This window comes from Urocitellus parryii, chromosome 10 (assembly GCF_045843805.1).
Source record: "Urocitellus parryii isolate mUroPar1 chromosome 10, mUroPar1.hap1, whole genome shotgun sequence".
Classification (NCBI taxonomy): Eukaryota; Metazoa; Chordata; class Mammalia; order Rodentia; family Sciuridae; genus Urocitellus; species Urocitellus parryii.
This window is the reverse complement of record NC_135540.1, coordinates 47,461,124-47,473,751: the sequence shown is the minus strand read 5'-3', so window position 1 is coordinate 47,473,751 and position 12,628 is coordinate 47,461,124. Positions and strand designations below refer to the sequence as shown.

General features: G+C 35.1%; 1 protein-coding gene across 1 annotated transcript in view; it reads left to right on the top strand.

Moving 5' to 3' along the window:
• Emcn (endomucin) overlaps nucleotides 1-12,628 on the top strand; it is a 105,888-nt gene that overhangs the window by 25,192 nt on the left and 68,068 nt on the right. Inside the window, exon 2 of the mRNA XM_026398132.2 lies at nucleotides 9,666-9,782. Within this exon, the coding sequence (XP_026253917.2) occupies nucleotides 9,666-9,782 (117 nt within the window). The remainder of the gene's footprint in view (nucleotides 1-9,665; nucleotides 9,783-12,628) is intronic.

Genomic DNA, 12,628 nt, shown 5'->3' with positions numbered 1-12,628 from the left:
GAAAAGACAACAAAAAAATATTGGAGGAAAATATTTGCAAACCTTATATCTGATAAGGGGTTAATATCCAATAAACATAATGAACTCAAACAACTGTATATAAAGAAAAACAATAATCTGATTAAAACTTGGGCAAGAGACCTGAATATATACCTCCCAAAAGAAAATAGAAAAATAGCCAAGAAAGACATGAAAAAAAAATGCTGAACTTCACCAGTAACTAGAGAAATGAAAATCTAAACCACAATGAGTTATCACCTCATACCTATTAGAATGGTTGTTATTAAAAAGACAAAGTGTTGAAGAGGATATGGAGAAAAGGAAACATTGGTACAGTGTTGGAAACTAGTATGGCTGTTATAGAACATAGTACAGAGTTTCCTCAAAAAGATAAAATGGTACTACCATAGTGTCCAGCAAACCTGCTGTATCCAAAGGAATTGAATTCTGTAAGTCAAACAGACACCTGCACTTGTTGTGTGCTTACTGCATAGTTACTCACAATAGCCAAGTTATAGAATCAACCCAAGTGTCCATCAACAGATGAATGAATAAAAAAATCATGAAACAGTAAACACATTGAAACACTATTCAGTCTTAAAAATGAAATAAATTTTGTCACTTGTATCAACATGCCTGGAATTGAAGAACATTAAGATAAGTGAAATAATTCTGGCCTAGAAAGACAAACACTGCATGATCTCACATACATGTGGAATCTAAAACAGCCATACTCAAAGAAGAGAGCAGAATGGTTGTTGGGGAAATGGAGAGATAATGATCAAAGATCATAAAGCTTCAATGAAACAGGAAGAATGAAACACTTTTTACGGCCATATATTGCACAATGTGGCAAATGCATTAATGTATTGTACACTTTAAAATAACTAACAGTAAATTTCAAATATTTTTACCACAAAACATTTGAGGTAATAAACATATTAATTAGCTTTAGGTAATTATTTCACACTGCTTTTCTAAATAGTAACCTCAATTTTGCTCACCATAAATACATACAACTGTAATTTGTCAGCTTGTAATTGGAGCAAGACAGGATTCTCTGATTTTTCAGAAGATAAATACTTATTTCAACTTTGCCCTTTAATAACTAAAAGTAGTTTTTCAGCTGATATAAATTAAAGCACAATTTAAATCAACTAGATTTTCCCCCTTACATTTACAGAAAACAAAAATAAAAGTATGTGATTGACAGGACATCTCAAATTCAGCTAAATATCATTTTCTAGCTTCAAATCTTGTCATTGCATGTGTGTAAGTCACTATTCCAAACTAATGTGATTGGCTAATAAACAGTGTGCACTGGGGCCTTCCATATTTCTGGGGAAATGCTCAGGAAAGTCCATAGTTGAAGACTCAAGACTTAAGTGGCTACATTCTAGGTTCGGAGGAGTGTTGGAGGTGGCCTTTAAGAAGAACAGAAACTGCATTTCACCTCTACTTTCACTTCCACTGGTCCCAGAGAAGGGACAGAGTACTGCTGCTCTTCCAGGAACTGAGAGGTCAGCCAAACTGATACCCTTTCTAAAGTCAAGAAATGAGCCCCAGAAACTTGCCCGTGGAGTCAGCCTGGTGCCCTCAAGGGCAAGCTGAGCCTCCACATCATGTTTCCTTGGCAGATACCCAGTGGGCTGCAGAAGAACAGTTTATCTCAGGACTCAGAGAACAGGACAGTGGAAGGAATCTCAGGACAATTGTCTAAAACCCCAAGAGGATTCCCAAGTTCTTCCTTTTCCCTCCCATTCCCACTCTATAAATTTTAAACATAGCCTTTACCTTCTTGTAACTTAAGGAATTGAAATGCATCAGTCTTCCCTTGGATGTGACATAAAATTTCTCCTGACAATGAAGACCAAACCTAAAGATATCTCAATATCATGGAACATTATCTTAAAAGAATCACTAGTTTGTGAAGGAAAAATAACCAGCACTGCCCCATAATATTGAACATGAGCCCCGAGTGAGTGGAGGCAATTTGCCCTGTACCCCTCCAACCTTTTGCCATCCAGAACTCCTCGGATTCTCAGGTCCATTTTGCAGATATTGTTGTTTTCTGTTTAACAAACTCACCAATGTAGTGCTGCCTTCCTGTTCTCCCTAGAGGGGCCAGGTGGCAGAGACACCTGTCCACACTCGGAGCCTGCCAGGCTTGGCACTCCGTCCCCACCTCACAGATGGCTGGAAACCTGAGGAGATGCCTCATTTGAGTACAGCATTTCCCCACTAATATGAATATTTTTCCTTCTATGAGAGACAAGATTTTCTTGTTATCCCCCCAAATCATTCCACATGGGCGATTTGAGCATTCTCAAAACTTTGTCTTTTCCACAACATTTTTTTTAGCTTTAATGAAAATGTACTTTAAATTTGAAACCTTGTTTTTGAAGAGTTGCCACTAACTTTGATGTTTAATTAAAAATAAGATCTTCCTGTTCTCTCCCAAAAGATCATGCTTCTAAGTGTCTAGCGAGCTCAGAGGACAAGTGCATTCCACCTGCCTAAATAGCAGAGATGAAATCAAAAACAGATTTTTTTCTATAGCATATAATAAAGATTACTTAAATGGAAATCAAGCAGACTTTTCTACTAATTGGTGCTATGATCTTTTGAAACTGCCTTATATTTATGTATTTTCTAAGGAGAAAACCTGAAAGATTGTGTTATGTCAGGACATCAGAATTCTTTTCAGGAAGCAAGGTCTACTTTCTTTAGAAGTGAATTTCTAGTGGACTTTAGTTGACTTGATAGAGGAGAGATGCTCTACTGTCCAAAAGAAGAAAGTCAACTGGAAAGAGACCTTACTCATCCTAAGAATAAATAAAACTCTAACTCTTAGATACTATTTCTGTTTCACAGAAATGTAAGTACAAACCATGACTAAAAGGGAGTAGCTGACTTGATCATTTGAAAACAGGAGAAAATATATGTGGCCTCCAGCCATAAGCTAAAGTATCAAAGACAAGATAGGCCAGTTCTTAAGAAAGGTCCGATAAGGTATTATATCTGAACAGTTGGGAATTTCACATCTTGAACATCAGATGATACAGAACTATTTCAGGATCTATAAATACCTTGATAAATCTATCATTTAACTTTTATAATTAGAATATATATGTGTGTATGTGTGTGTGTGTGTATGTGTGTGTGTATATATATATATATATATACACACACAACTGTTGCAGATTTCAAAAAAGCTGGAAAACAAAACCAACCAAACACAAAAGGAATACTCTAAAACTTCAGATAAATTCTTCACCCTGTGATAGCATGGAAATTAGTATTACAGTATCCCCTGAGCTCTCCAAGTCTGAATGTGTGGGGGTGGGGTGGAATCAGGACACTATGCCATCTGCTTCTCTTGCGACATCCCAAGCGCAGCCCTATCTGGTTTAGCACAGCAAAGTCATGAGGCTCGGATTGCCTTGTCAAATTTATCTTTAATCACTTTGGAGATAAAGAGAGGTAAAAATGTTATCTCACCATATTCTATGATGAGAAAAACACTTCAGAATAAAGTCATTTTCCTCAATAATTTATTATGAGATGAAATCAAACCTAGAGGGAATATCTACAGATACTAAAGTCGAAGAATAACTGGTAGTAACTTGCATCACGGTCAATAAACCTTCAGTCATGTTAGTTGGAATGATTCTTTTCCACCATATTATAAGAGAGAGTTTCCAGTAATGGAATTTTCAAACTGAAAAAGCCACTATGTTCGTTTTTAATATTGAAATAGTCTTAGTCAGTGGTAAATTTCCTTCAAAGCCTTACGGCTAATAAGGAAACACGTGTAGTGTGTATGTGTGTGTGTATACCAAACCTACAAGTAATGGTATGAAATGCTTGCCATTATTAAAGAAAAAAAATAGTGAGGCATTTTGTCTATTTCCTCATTATGAAGACATAAGGACAATGCATCTGCACATCTAGTCATGTCTTCCCCTTTTTTTTTTTTTTTTACCACATCCTGTCAAAGGCAAAGAACAGGTGAAACTGGTGTATGTAGCTTTGCAAAATGCCACCTTCTCATGGTCAGATAATGTGGTGGTTGAGGCTATATTCTCTTGAGCCTGTCTAAATTAAATTTTCAACTACATCACTTTCCAGTGCATAAGGTAGGCAAATTGTTTATCCTTTTTGAGCCTCAGTGGCTCCATCTATAAAATGGTGATCACAAGAGTATGGGCCTCGTAGTGTCTTTGTTGTGATTACACTCAGTCCTTGCCAAAAAAGAGCATGCTATCTGCTGAACAACCTTAAGAATTAACAACGGAAGTGTAATGAATATTGATGGATCATGCTTTTCCTCAGGAGAAATCAGTAGCCAAGTGGGAGAAGGTCAGGAGGAACCTGAATGTAACTCTCAATCTTATCACATCAGTGGTTAGAAATTTGCCTACTTTGAGTTTGCATCAAGTCATTTTATGGATGTGAACTCATCATCAGACAAAGATTTCAAGAGAGCAAGGAACTTGGTAAATATAATATAAAAAGGAGAACTTGATTCAACTGGTGTCTTCTCATTCTTTATCCCACCCATTTCTCCATTATTTTTCCTACATTAGAATTTCTATCCAGCCACTTTCCATGGTTCCCCATTGACTTGATAAAATCCAGAGGCCCAAACTTAGTGTTCATGGCCCTCTGAAATCTGACTCTAGTATGTTCTTAGACAACATCCATCACCATGTCCATCCATAGCTCAACACCAAACAGTCAAACAGAACTCTTTTCATTCATCTCAAATACCTCTTGCTTCCCTACTCCAGAGTTCTGCTCATGCCCTTTTCTCTGTTTGGGTGAACATATGACTAGTTTATTGGGATCTGGCTCCCATGTTAACTCTCTCATGAGGGTGGTCATCCTTTATCTTATAAACTTTTAGCCCAATTTATTGTTTGTCCAACAGCTTCCACATTTTTAACTGGAGACCCAGTAAAAAGTACATTTTGCATTGGCACACATTTCATGCAGAGTTACACACATGCACACCCTTGCACAAAAAAAAAAAACAACTCATGAAATGATACCTTGGTTGTTCAAAATACCACTCTAAAACTGTATCTGTTGGCAAAAATACACTAGGAAAGAATTCAAGGGGAAAAAAAGAGGCTTCATTTCAAAAATTAAAAAGAAAAAAAACAGTTCACAAAACAGGCAGACATATCCTTTGGTACAAAATGAAAACGTAATCTGAAGGAATGAAGGGGTGGCTTTCTTATATAAAGAAATTTCCCAACCAGAGCTTCCATTCTTGGTACTCCTATGTAAATGAAGGAGGTAAATTTCTGGGAAGTGCTCAGTCTTGGTTGATTGGTTGAGAATAAGAGTTCATTGGTCAGGTCAGGGTAGTGGAATGAGACTTTCTGGTCACTGTTTACCTTGGCTGTTAAAACAGGAACATGGTCAGGCAAGGGACTCAACGTTTAGTTTGTGGTTCTTCTTAGAACAGAGAGTAGATGTGATACACCACACACACACACACACACACACACACACACATCTCAGTGACTATCAGGCTCTCTTCTAAATTTAGGCTCAATAACCACTTGGGACCCTTCTTGAAAATTGAGCTTTTTTAAAAATTTCATCTCTCTTTACTTTGTCATTTGGAAACATTTCTGACTGCATTCCCTTAAAGAGATTTAATTGCCCTTAATTATATCATCACCTGCAGCTTAAAACACATTAATCTATACAACCATACAGGATGCCCTACATTATTTGTTTTGCATGGTCATTATGTTCCCCCACTAGATGAAAGCTACTCAGACTGATACCAAGTGGTACATCTTAGAGTCTTTTACTGTGCCTAATCACGATTCTCATATAAGTCTTGGTCCAACATGTATTGTGGAAGAGAGAAAAGGAAAGAAAGAAGAGAGGGTAGGGAGGAAGAAGGAAGGAAACAAACAAGAAAGAAAGGAAGGATCCACCTTTGAAGATACTATTCTCAGGAATTAAGATTGTTACTCTTGAAGAGGCAGAATCAATATTATCCAAATGGCCATACTACCAAACGTTCTATAAAGATTTACTGCGATTCCCATAAAGATTCCAATGATGTTCTTCACAGAAATAGAAAAAGCAATCATGAAGTTCACTTGGAAAAATAAGAGACCCAGAATAGCCAAAGCAATCCTCAGCAAGAAAAGTGATGCAGAAAGCATCGCAATACCATAACGTAAATTATACTATAGAGCTATAGCAAAAAACAAAAACAGCAATGGTACTGGTACCAAAACAGAAAGACCATGGGAACAGAATAGAAGACAGAGACACACCCACACAAATTCAGTTATCTCACCATAGACAAAGAAACCATAAACATACATTGGAAAAAAAGATAGGTTCTTCAACAAATGTTGCTGGGAAAACTAGAAATCCATACGTAATCAAATGAAATTGAACCCCTATATCTCACCCTGGACAAAACTCAACTCTTAAGTGGATCAAAGACCTAGGCATTAGACCATACACCCTACCCTTACTAGGAAAAAAAGTAGGCCCAACTTTTCAACATATTAGCTTAGGAACCGAATCCCTCAACAAGACTCCCAAAGCAACAAGAAGTAAAATCAATAATCAATAAGTGGGATGGTATCAAACTGAAAATATTCACAGCAAAGGAAACAATAACATGTGCAGAGAGCCTATAGAATGGGAGAAAGTCTTCACCATCAGTACCTCAGACAAGTCATTAATTTCCAGGATATACAAAGAACTTTAGAAAAATAAATAACCAAATCAATTTATGGGCAAAGGAACTGAACCACCACTTCATAAAAGAAGAAATACAAATAGTCAAAAATATATGAAAAAAAATGTTCAACATCTCTAGTAATTAGAGACATGCAAATTAAAACTACACTGAGAATCCATCTCATTCCAGTTAGAATGGCAATTATAAAGAATACAAGTAACAATAGATGTTGGATGAGGATGTGGGGAAAAAGGTATTCTCATACATTGTTGGTGGGACTGCAAATTGGTGCAACCACTCTGGAAAGCAGTAAGGAGATTCCTTAGAAAACTTGGAATGGAACCACCATTTGATCCAGTTTTCCCACTTCTTGGTTTATACACAAAGGACTTTAAAACAGCATATCAAAGTGATACAGGAACATTAGTGTTCATAGCAGCTCAACTCACAATAGCCAATAATGGAAACAACCCAGGTGTCCTTCAAAGGATAAATGGATAAATAAAATGTGGTAGAAATATACAATGGAATATTACTTAGCCATAAAGAAGAACAAAATTATGGCATTTGCTGGTAAATGAATGGAACTGGAGAATATCATGCTAAGTGAAATAAGCCAATCCCCAAAAAACCAAAGGCCTAATGTTCTCTCTGATTTGTGGATGCTAACCCAAAACAAGAAAGGTTGGGGAAGGGAATAATAGAAATCCATTGGATGAGACAAAGGGGACTAAAGGGAAAGGAGCGGGGAGGGGAATAGTAAAATTAATCCATCATAACTTTCCTAGCCTTGTATTTGTTTTGGTTTTTTTTGAGCCCATAAAAATATAGTAATGTTTTAATGTCCCTTGTGCATACAGAACATAAAAATACAGAATATAAAATATAGCGTATGTTAAAATTACAATGTATTCTTTTAATTCACTGGGGTGATTTCTTTTTTTTTTTTCTTTTTTGAATACACAATCAGTGTAACTCCACATCATGTACAACCATAACAGTGGGATTTTAAATAAATTAAATTATATTCTCTATGTATAATCTGCCCAAATACATTCTACTGTCATGTACAACTAAAAATAACAGATAAAAAAAAAATTAAAAAAAGATTTTTACTCTTTGGAAGTCAAAAGATGGGTATCCTTTAAGCCATTACAGGTAAATTTTCCAGCCTAAGTGGTTACGCTTCTTAGAATAATTTTATCAACTTTAGTAAATAGTTAGAAAGCAGTGTTACAACATGGAATTTAGGACTAAAGGAAGGAGCTAGAACAAAATGGCTAGTAAAGAATAGATAAGGGTGTATGGGCTGTGTGGCAGCTCCCTGCCGAACACCAGGTGGTATGGAGGGCAAGATCCAGGGTGTGAAGTGTACTTCCTTCCATTAGACGAAAAATGAGCTTTTAACTTCACCTTCATAAAACCTGTGAAAATGCAGCTCTATCATCTCTGTACATGCTGAACACCTCTCCATGTGCCAAATATATCTAGCAATTTCTGTTTACTGTGTCTATAAACAAAGTCAGTGCTAAGAGCTAACACTTCCAAGTACCTTCAGGCTATGAAATGAAACAGAAAACACACCTTATCTCATGACATCTGAGACACTACCTTTCATTGACATTCCACATATTGATTTTTCTCAGATTCAAAGAGGAAAGTTTTAACTCTAATTTAAATTTGAGAACTGATACTAATGACATATATTCACTGTTACTAACTGAAGTAGTTTGATGGGAATAGGAACATAAACCTTTATTATTCAACTAACATTCTATGCTATTCTATACTTTTATAACACACATATGTATACAGACCAGGATATTACATGGAAAGCAATGCCTTCCATAGATTTTTTCAAATCTCAAGACATCTGTGCATTTTAATCTGTAACATAATAGTGACTGTCCAGAGATAAGACCAATAATGTCCAGGATTAAACAATCAATATAAATGATAACTACAAAAATTTTATATAAAGCAAGTCTTTTGACAGAACACTGAGAGTTTCATTCTACATATTTCAATTTGAGACAATAATTATGAAGTTGTGATATTGCCAACTCCATCTGTTACAGAAAATCAGTTTCTTTATATAGTTTAAGAATTATCATTAAAAAGAAATACGTAACATGGATTACAATTTATTGCCTTCTTTCCATGCCTCTGGCAGCACATGTTTGAAATTTAGAGAAATAAACAATTTGAAAATGCACATTTATGGAGGCTCCATCCCTCAAATTTAGATGTTATAATTATTAAATTTCTTTAGATTAATAAGTTGATTGCCTTTCTTTGGAACTTATCTCCCTCCTTATATATACTTTTACATTTATACTCTGTATAAATAAACATTTCTATATAGATACATACATATGTACATAAGTATGTGTTATAGATTATATATATGTGTATGCATGTGTGTGTGCATATATATGTACATATATATATATGGAGAAAGAGAGGAGAAGAGAGATTATATATCAAGAGAATATATCAATAGTACATTAAAGTTATTAAGTAGTAAAATGTCAATATCAAAACATTTAGTAAAACATCCCCTGCCCAGAGAGTGCCCATTGTATTATTTTATCTGGCAAGATTAGTTTAGTTAGCTTAAAGATAGTGTTAAATTTCAAATTTGCACTTCTATTCTTCATTATTCTCAGATATTATGTAAGATCAGAACTACGTACTGACCCTGCCTATCATCCTAAAAAGTCACACCATTGATGTAAATCAGGTACAGTTGAAGAGCAAATACTAACCTCTTCACAACCAGAACATTAGTTCCAAATCCATGTCCTACTAACTGGTTATCAGAGTAGACACTGTTTACTGTACTTAATTTAAATATACTAGTCTGTTGACTGGCAAAATAAATGTAAATGTTAATGCAACTACTTTAGCATAATTTACTTTTTTCTAATTGTTTCAGGTACATCTACTAATACATCATCAACAACAACTTCTCTACCAATCACCAGTGTAGTAACAACAAACTCAACATTATCAACGACTACTGATATATCATTCCATAAAACAACTCCTAAAGGTAAGATTAACTCTTAGTGGAATTTAGTTAATATTAGAATATTTATAATTTAACCAAAAAAATAATTTAGGATCTAATATCTGATTGTTACAAATATCTATGCTGTTTCACTATTTTGAATTTATTGTGTTATTTTGGCTTTCTTAATGAATCCTAAGATTACAGTGGACTTCTGTGCTGACATTCTTTTAGATCATTCCTGTTTGAGAATGGTCCTTTTGTGAATGTTACAAACAAAATTTTGCTTTTAGAAAAGAAAAAAATTATCTAAGCCATAAAAATATTTTTCTAATATTTCAGTTCTCCACTTACGCAGCATAGCCAATAAGGTGGAATTATATTAATAACATCAATTTTGTGGCTTGTACCTTGCTGATAATAGATTTAACTTGTAGATCTCAGTAGCAATGTCATAATTATTTTTACTGTACTTAGTGACAACAACTATCCCAAATTTTTGGCTAGATTAAAGGAGATTACAATATCATCCATAAAAATTTGTAAAGCAATTAGACGCATTCAATAAATAACCCAAGGCATTGTCAAACCAAATGAATACTGTATTGTCCACCCTGCCATGAACAAAAAAAAGAGGTATATTCAGGTTCAGTAATAAATGAACGGAAAAAAAAAGTAGAATTGTTAGTTGATTGCTTAGAGGCAAAAACTCCTGTGAGAATAGTAAGGTCACAGAAAGACTAAAAATATCAAATGCCCTGAATAAATGAAATTCCTGCCTCTGTTTTCCTCACCTCTTTATTACCCCTTATTTTTTTATTCTAAGGCCAAACTCAAATCTATGCAGACCAATGAAGGCTAGTTCACTGAGCTGAATAGGGTGGTGATTCTCAGATGTAAAGGATGTCATGATCAAAGTCCACGATTTCTGAAATGTTTGATTCTAAGATGAAAACCAAACTTCCTGGAACTTCTCTACAAGGCAGGAGAAAATATTGCACAATAGGGGTGGCATGGGGATTTTTGTTACCAGAAAATCATACAACATCTATTTCCAACCAAGGGAAACTCCAAATGACACAATTACAAAGCCATGCCCTGCAGGCCCCTAGCCAACTCCTGCACACTGCGTTTTTTAATTTGATTTTTTAATTTATTTTTTAAATACACAACAACAGTGGAAGGCATTACAATCCTTATTACACATATACAGCACAATTTTTCATATCTCTGTATATAAAGTATGTTCATGCCAAATTATAAAAATTTTCTAGTCCTTTGTTCCCAGTTTTCAAGCGCAGGCATTCTAGCACTTTTACAAAATATAACTGTTTGCTTGTCTTCTTCTGGGAGTTGCCAGCTGAGTCCATGGCATAAAATTGGCCCTAATTTGTTAAAAATATATTATTTTGCCACTAATAATATCCCCATAAGTAATAGTTCAAAGAAGGTGAATACTGTTGTTGCATGCAGATTCCAAAATTTGAAGTTCCACAATTTTTATACTTGGAACTTGTGCTTTCTGGATTGGTGGATTCCTAGCCCTGACTGTGAGGCTAGGTAGTGAATATTAACATCCAAATAATAACACAAACCTTGAATATTATGTTAAAAAGACCATGCAAGGGCAGAGATGGTAGTTCAATGAAGCAGTTCAGGCAGAATGGTAATTCGTGATACCAGAACTCAAAACTATCACTAATTGCTGACAACATGATTCTATTCTTAGAGGATCCAAAAAATTACACCAGAAAACTTCTAGAACTAATAAATGAATTCAGCAAAGTAGCAGGAATGCATCTTGACTTGCTGAGTTGGAAGTGTTATCTCATATCTTTTCATGTCAGGGCATAAGTGAGAACATGCTTCTGGTAACTTTCCCATTGGTGGTCTCTGTACTGGACACTGAAACAGTCTTCTATGAAGCAATTGATAAGAGCACTTGAGCTTATCTGCTCAACACACACACACACACACACACACACATATTCACTCACTCATAATTCCTTTATTTTTTTGATACATTCTATGATTTTTACTACCCAGTTGACAGAAATTACACTTCAGTTTGTAATCTTCAAAGGTTCTTCAGATGAAATTTAAATTATTTACATTCAATTGCAAAATCTTAATAGATCAGAAAAATTTTACTTTTATTAATTTTTATTTAAAAATGTTTAAATATACTAAACATCTCAAATTAATATCTTTTGCCACAGTCCGGCTGCAGCAAAATAACCAGGGAGTGACAAACAACTTGTGTAGATTGATACAGTAGGAGTGGGAGCCCTTTATTGTAGGACAACAAAGGTATTTATACATTCCACACAGCTTATCTAATTAACATAAAGTAGATACAGCAGTCAACCAATAAGGAATCCCACACTTAATGGCTCGCTGGCGTTACTTCACAAACCACTCCCTCTGCAAAATGCCAGGTGCCATCTTGACTTGTTTACAGACTCTAACAATCTTTGTAGGTTTTACCACATTTGCTTCAGTTTTATTTTTCTTTCTCCTTTCTTCCTTCTTTCTTTTCTTTCCATTATTTAATTTGATTACTAAAGTATTTGAAGGGAATCCAGACTTCTTGCCATAGTTCCTTTAACACACTAAATCTCAAAAAAAAAAAAAATGAACAATTTGATTCCAAGTGACAATGCCTTTATCAATCCCCCAAATTAACAATTAGACTTTAGATCACCTAATACCCAATTAGAGAAGTTTTAATGGTTATAATCTGGTAACATGAATTTTTCTGCACCAGTGAAAAAGAGCTGAAGGGAGGAAAGTAGCTCCATCCTGGGATCACTAGTGAGACCAGCTGAGAGAGAGAGGAGGAAGGGAAAGGAAGCAGGAGAGGGCAGCTAGGGCCCACAACTGGTGGG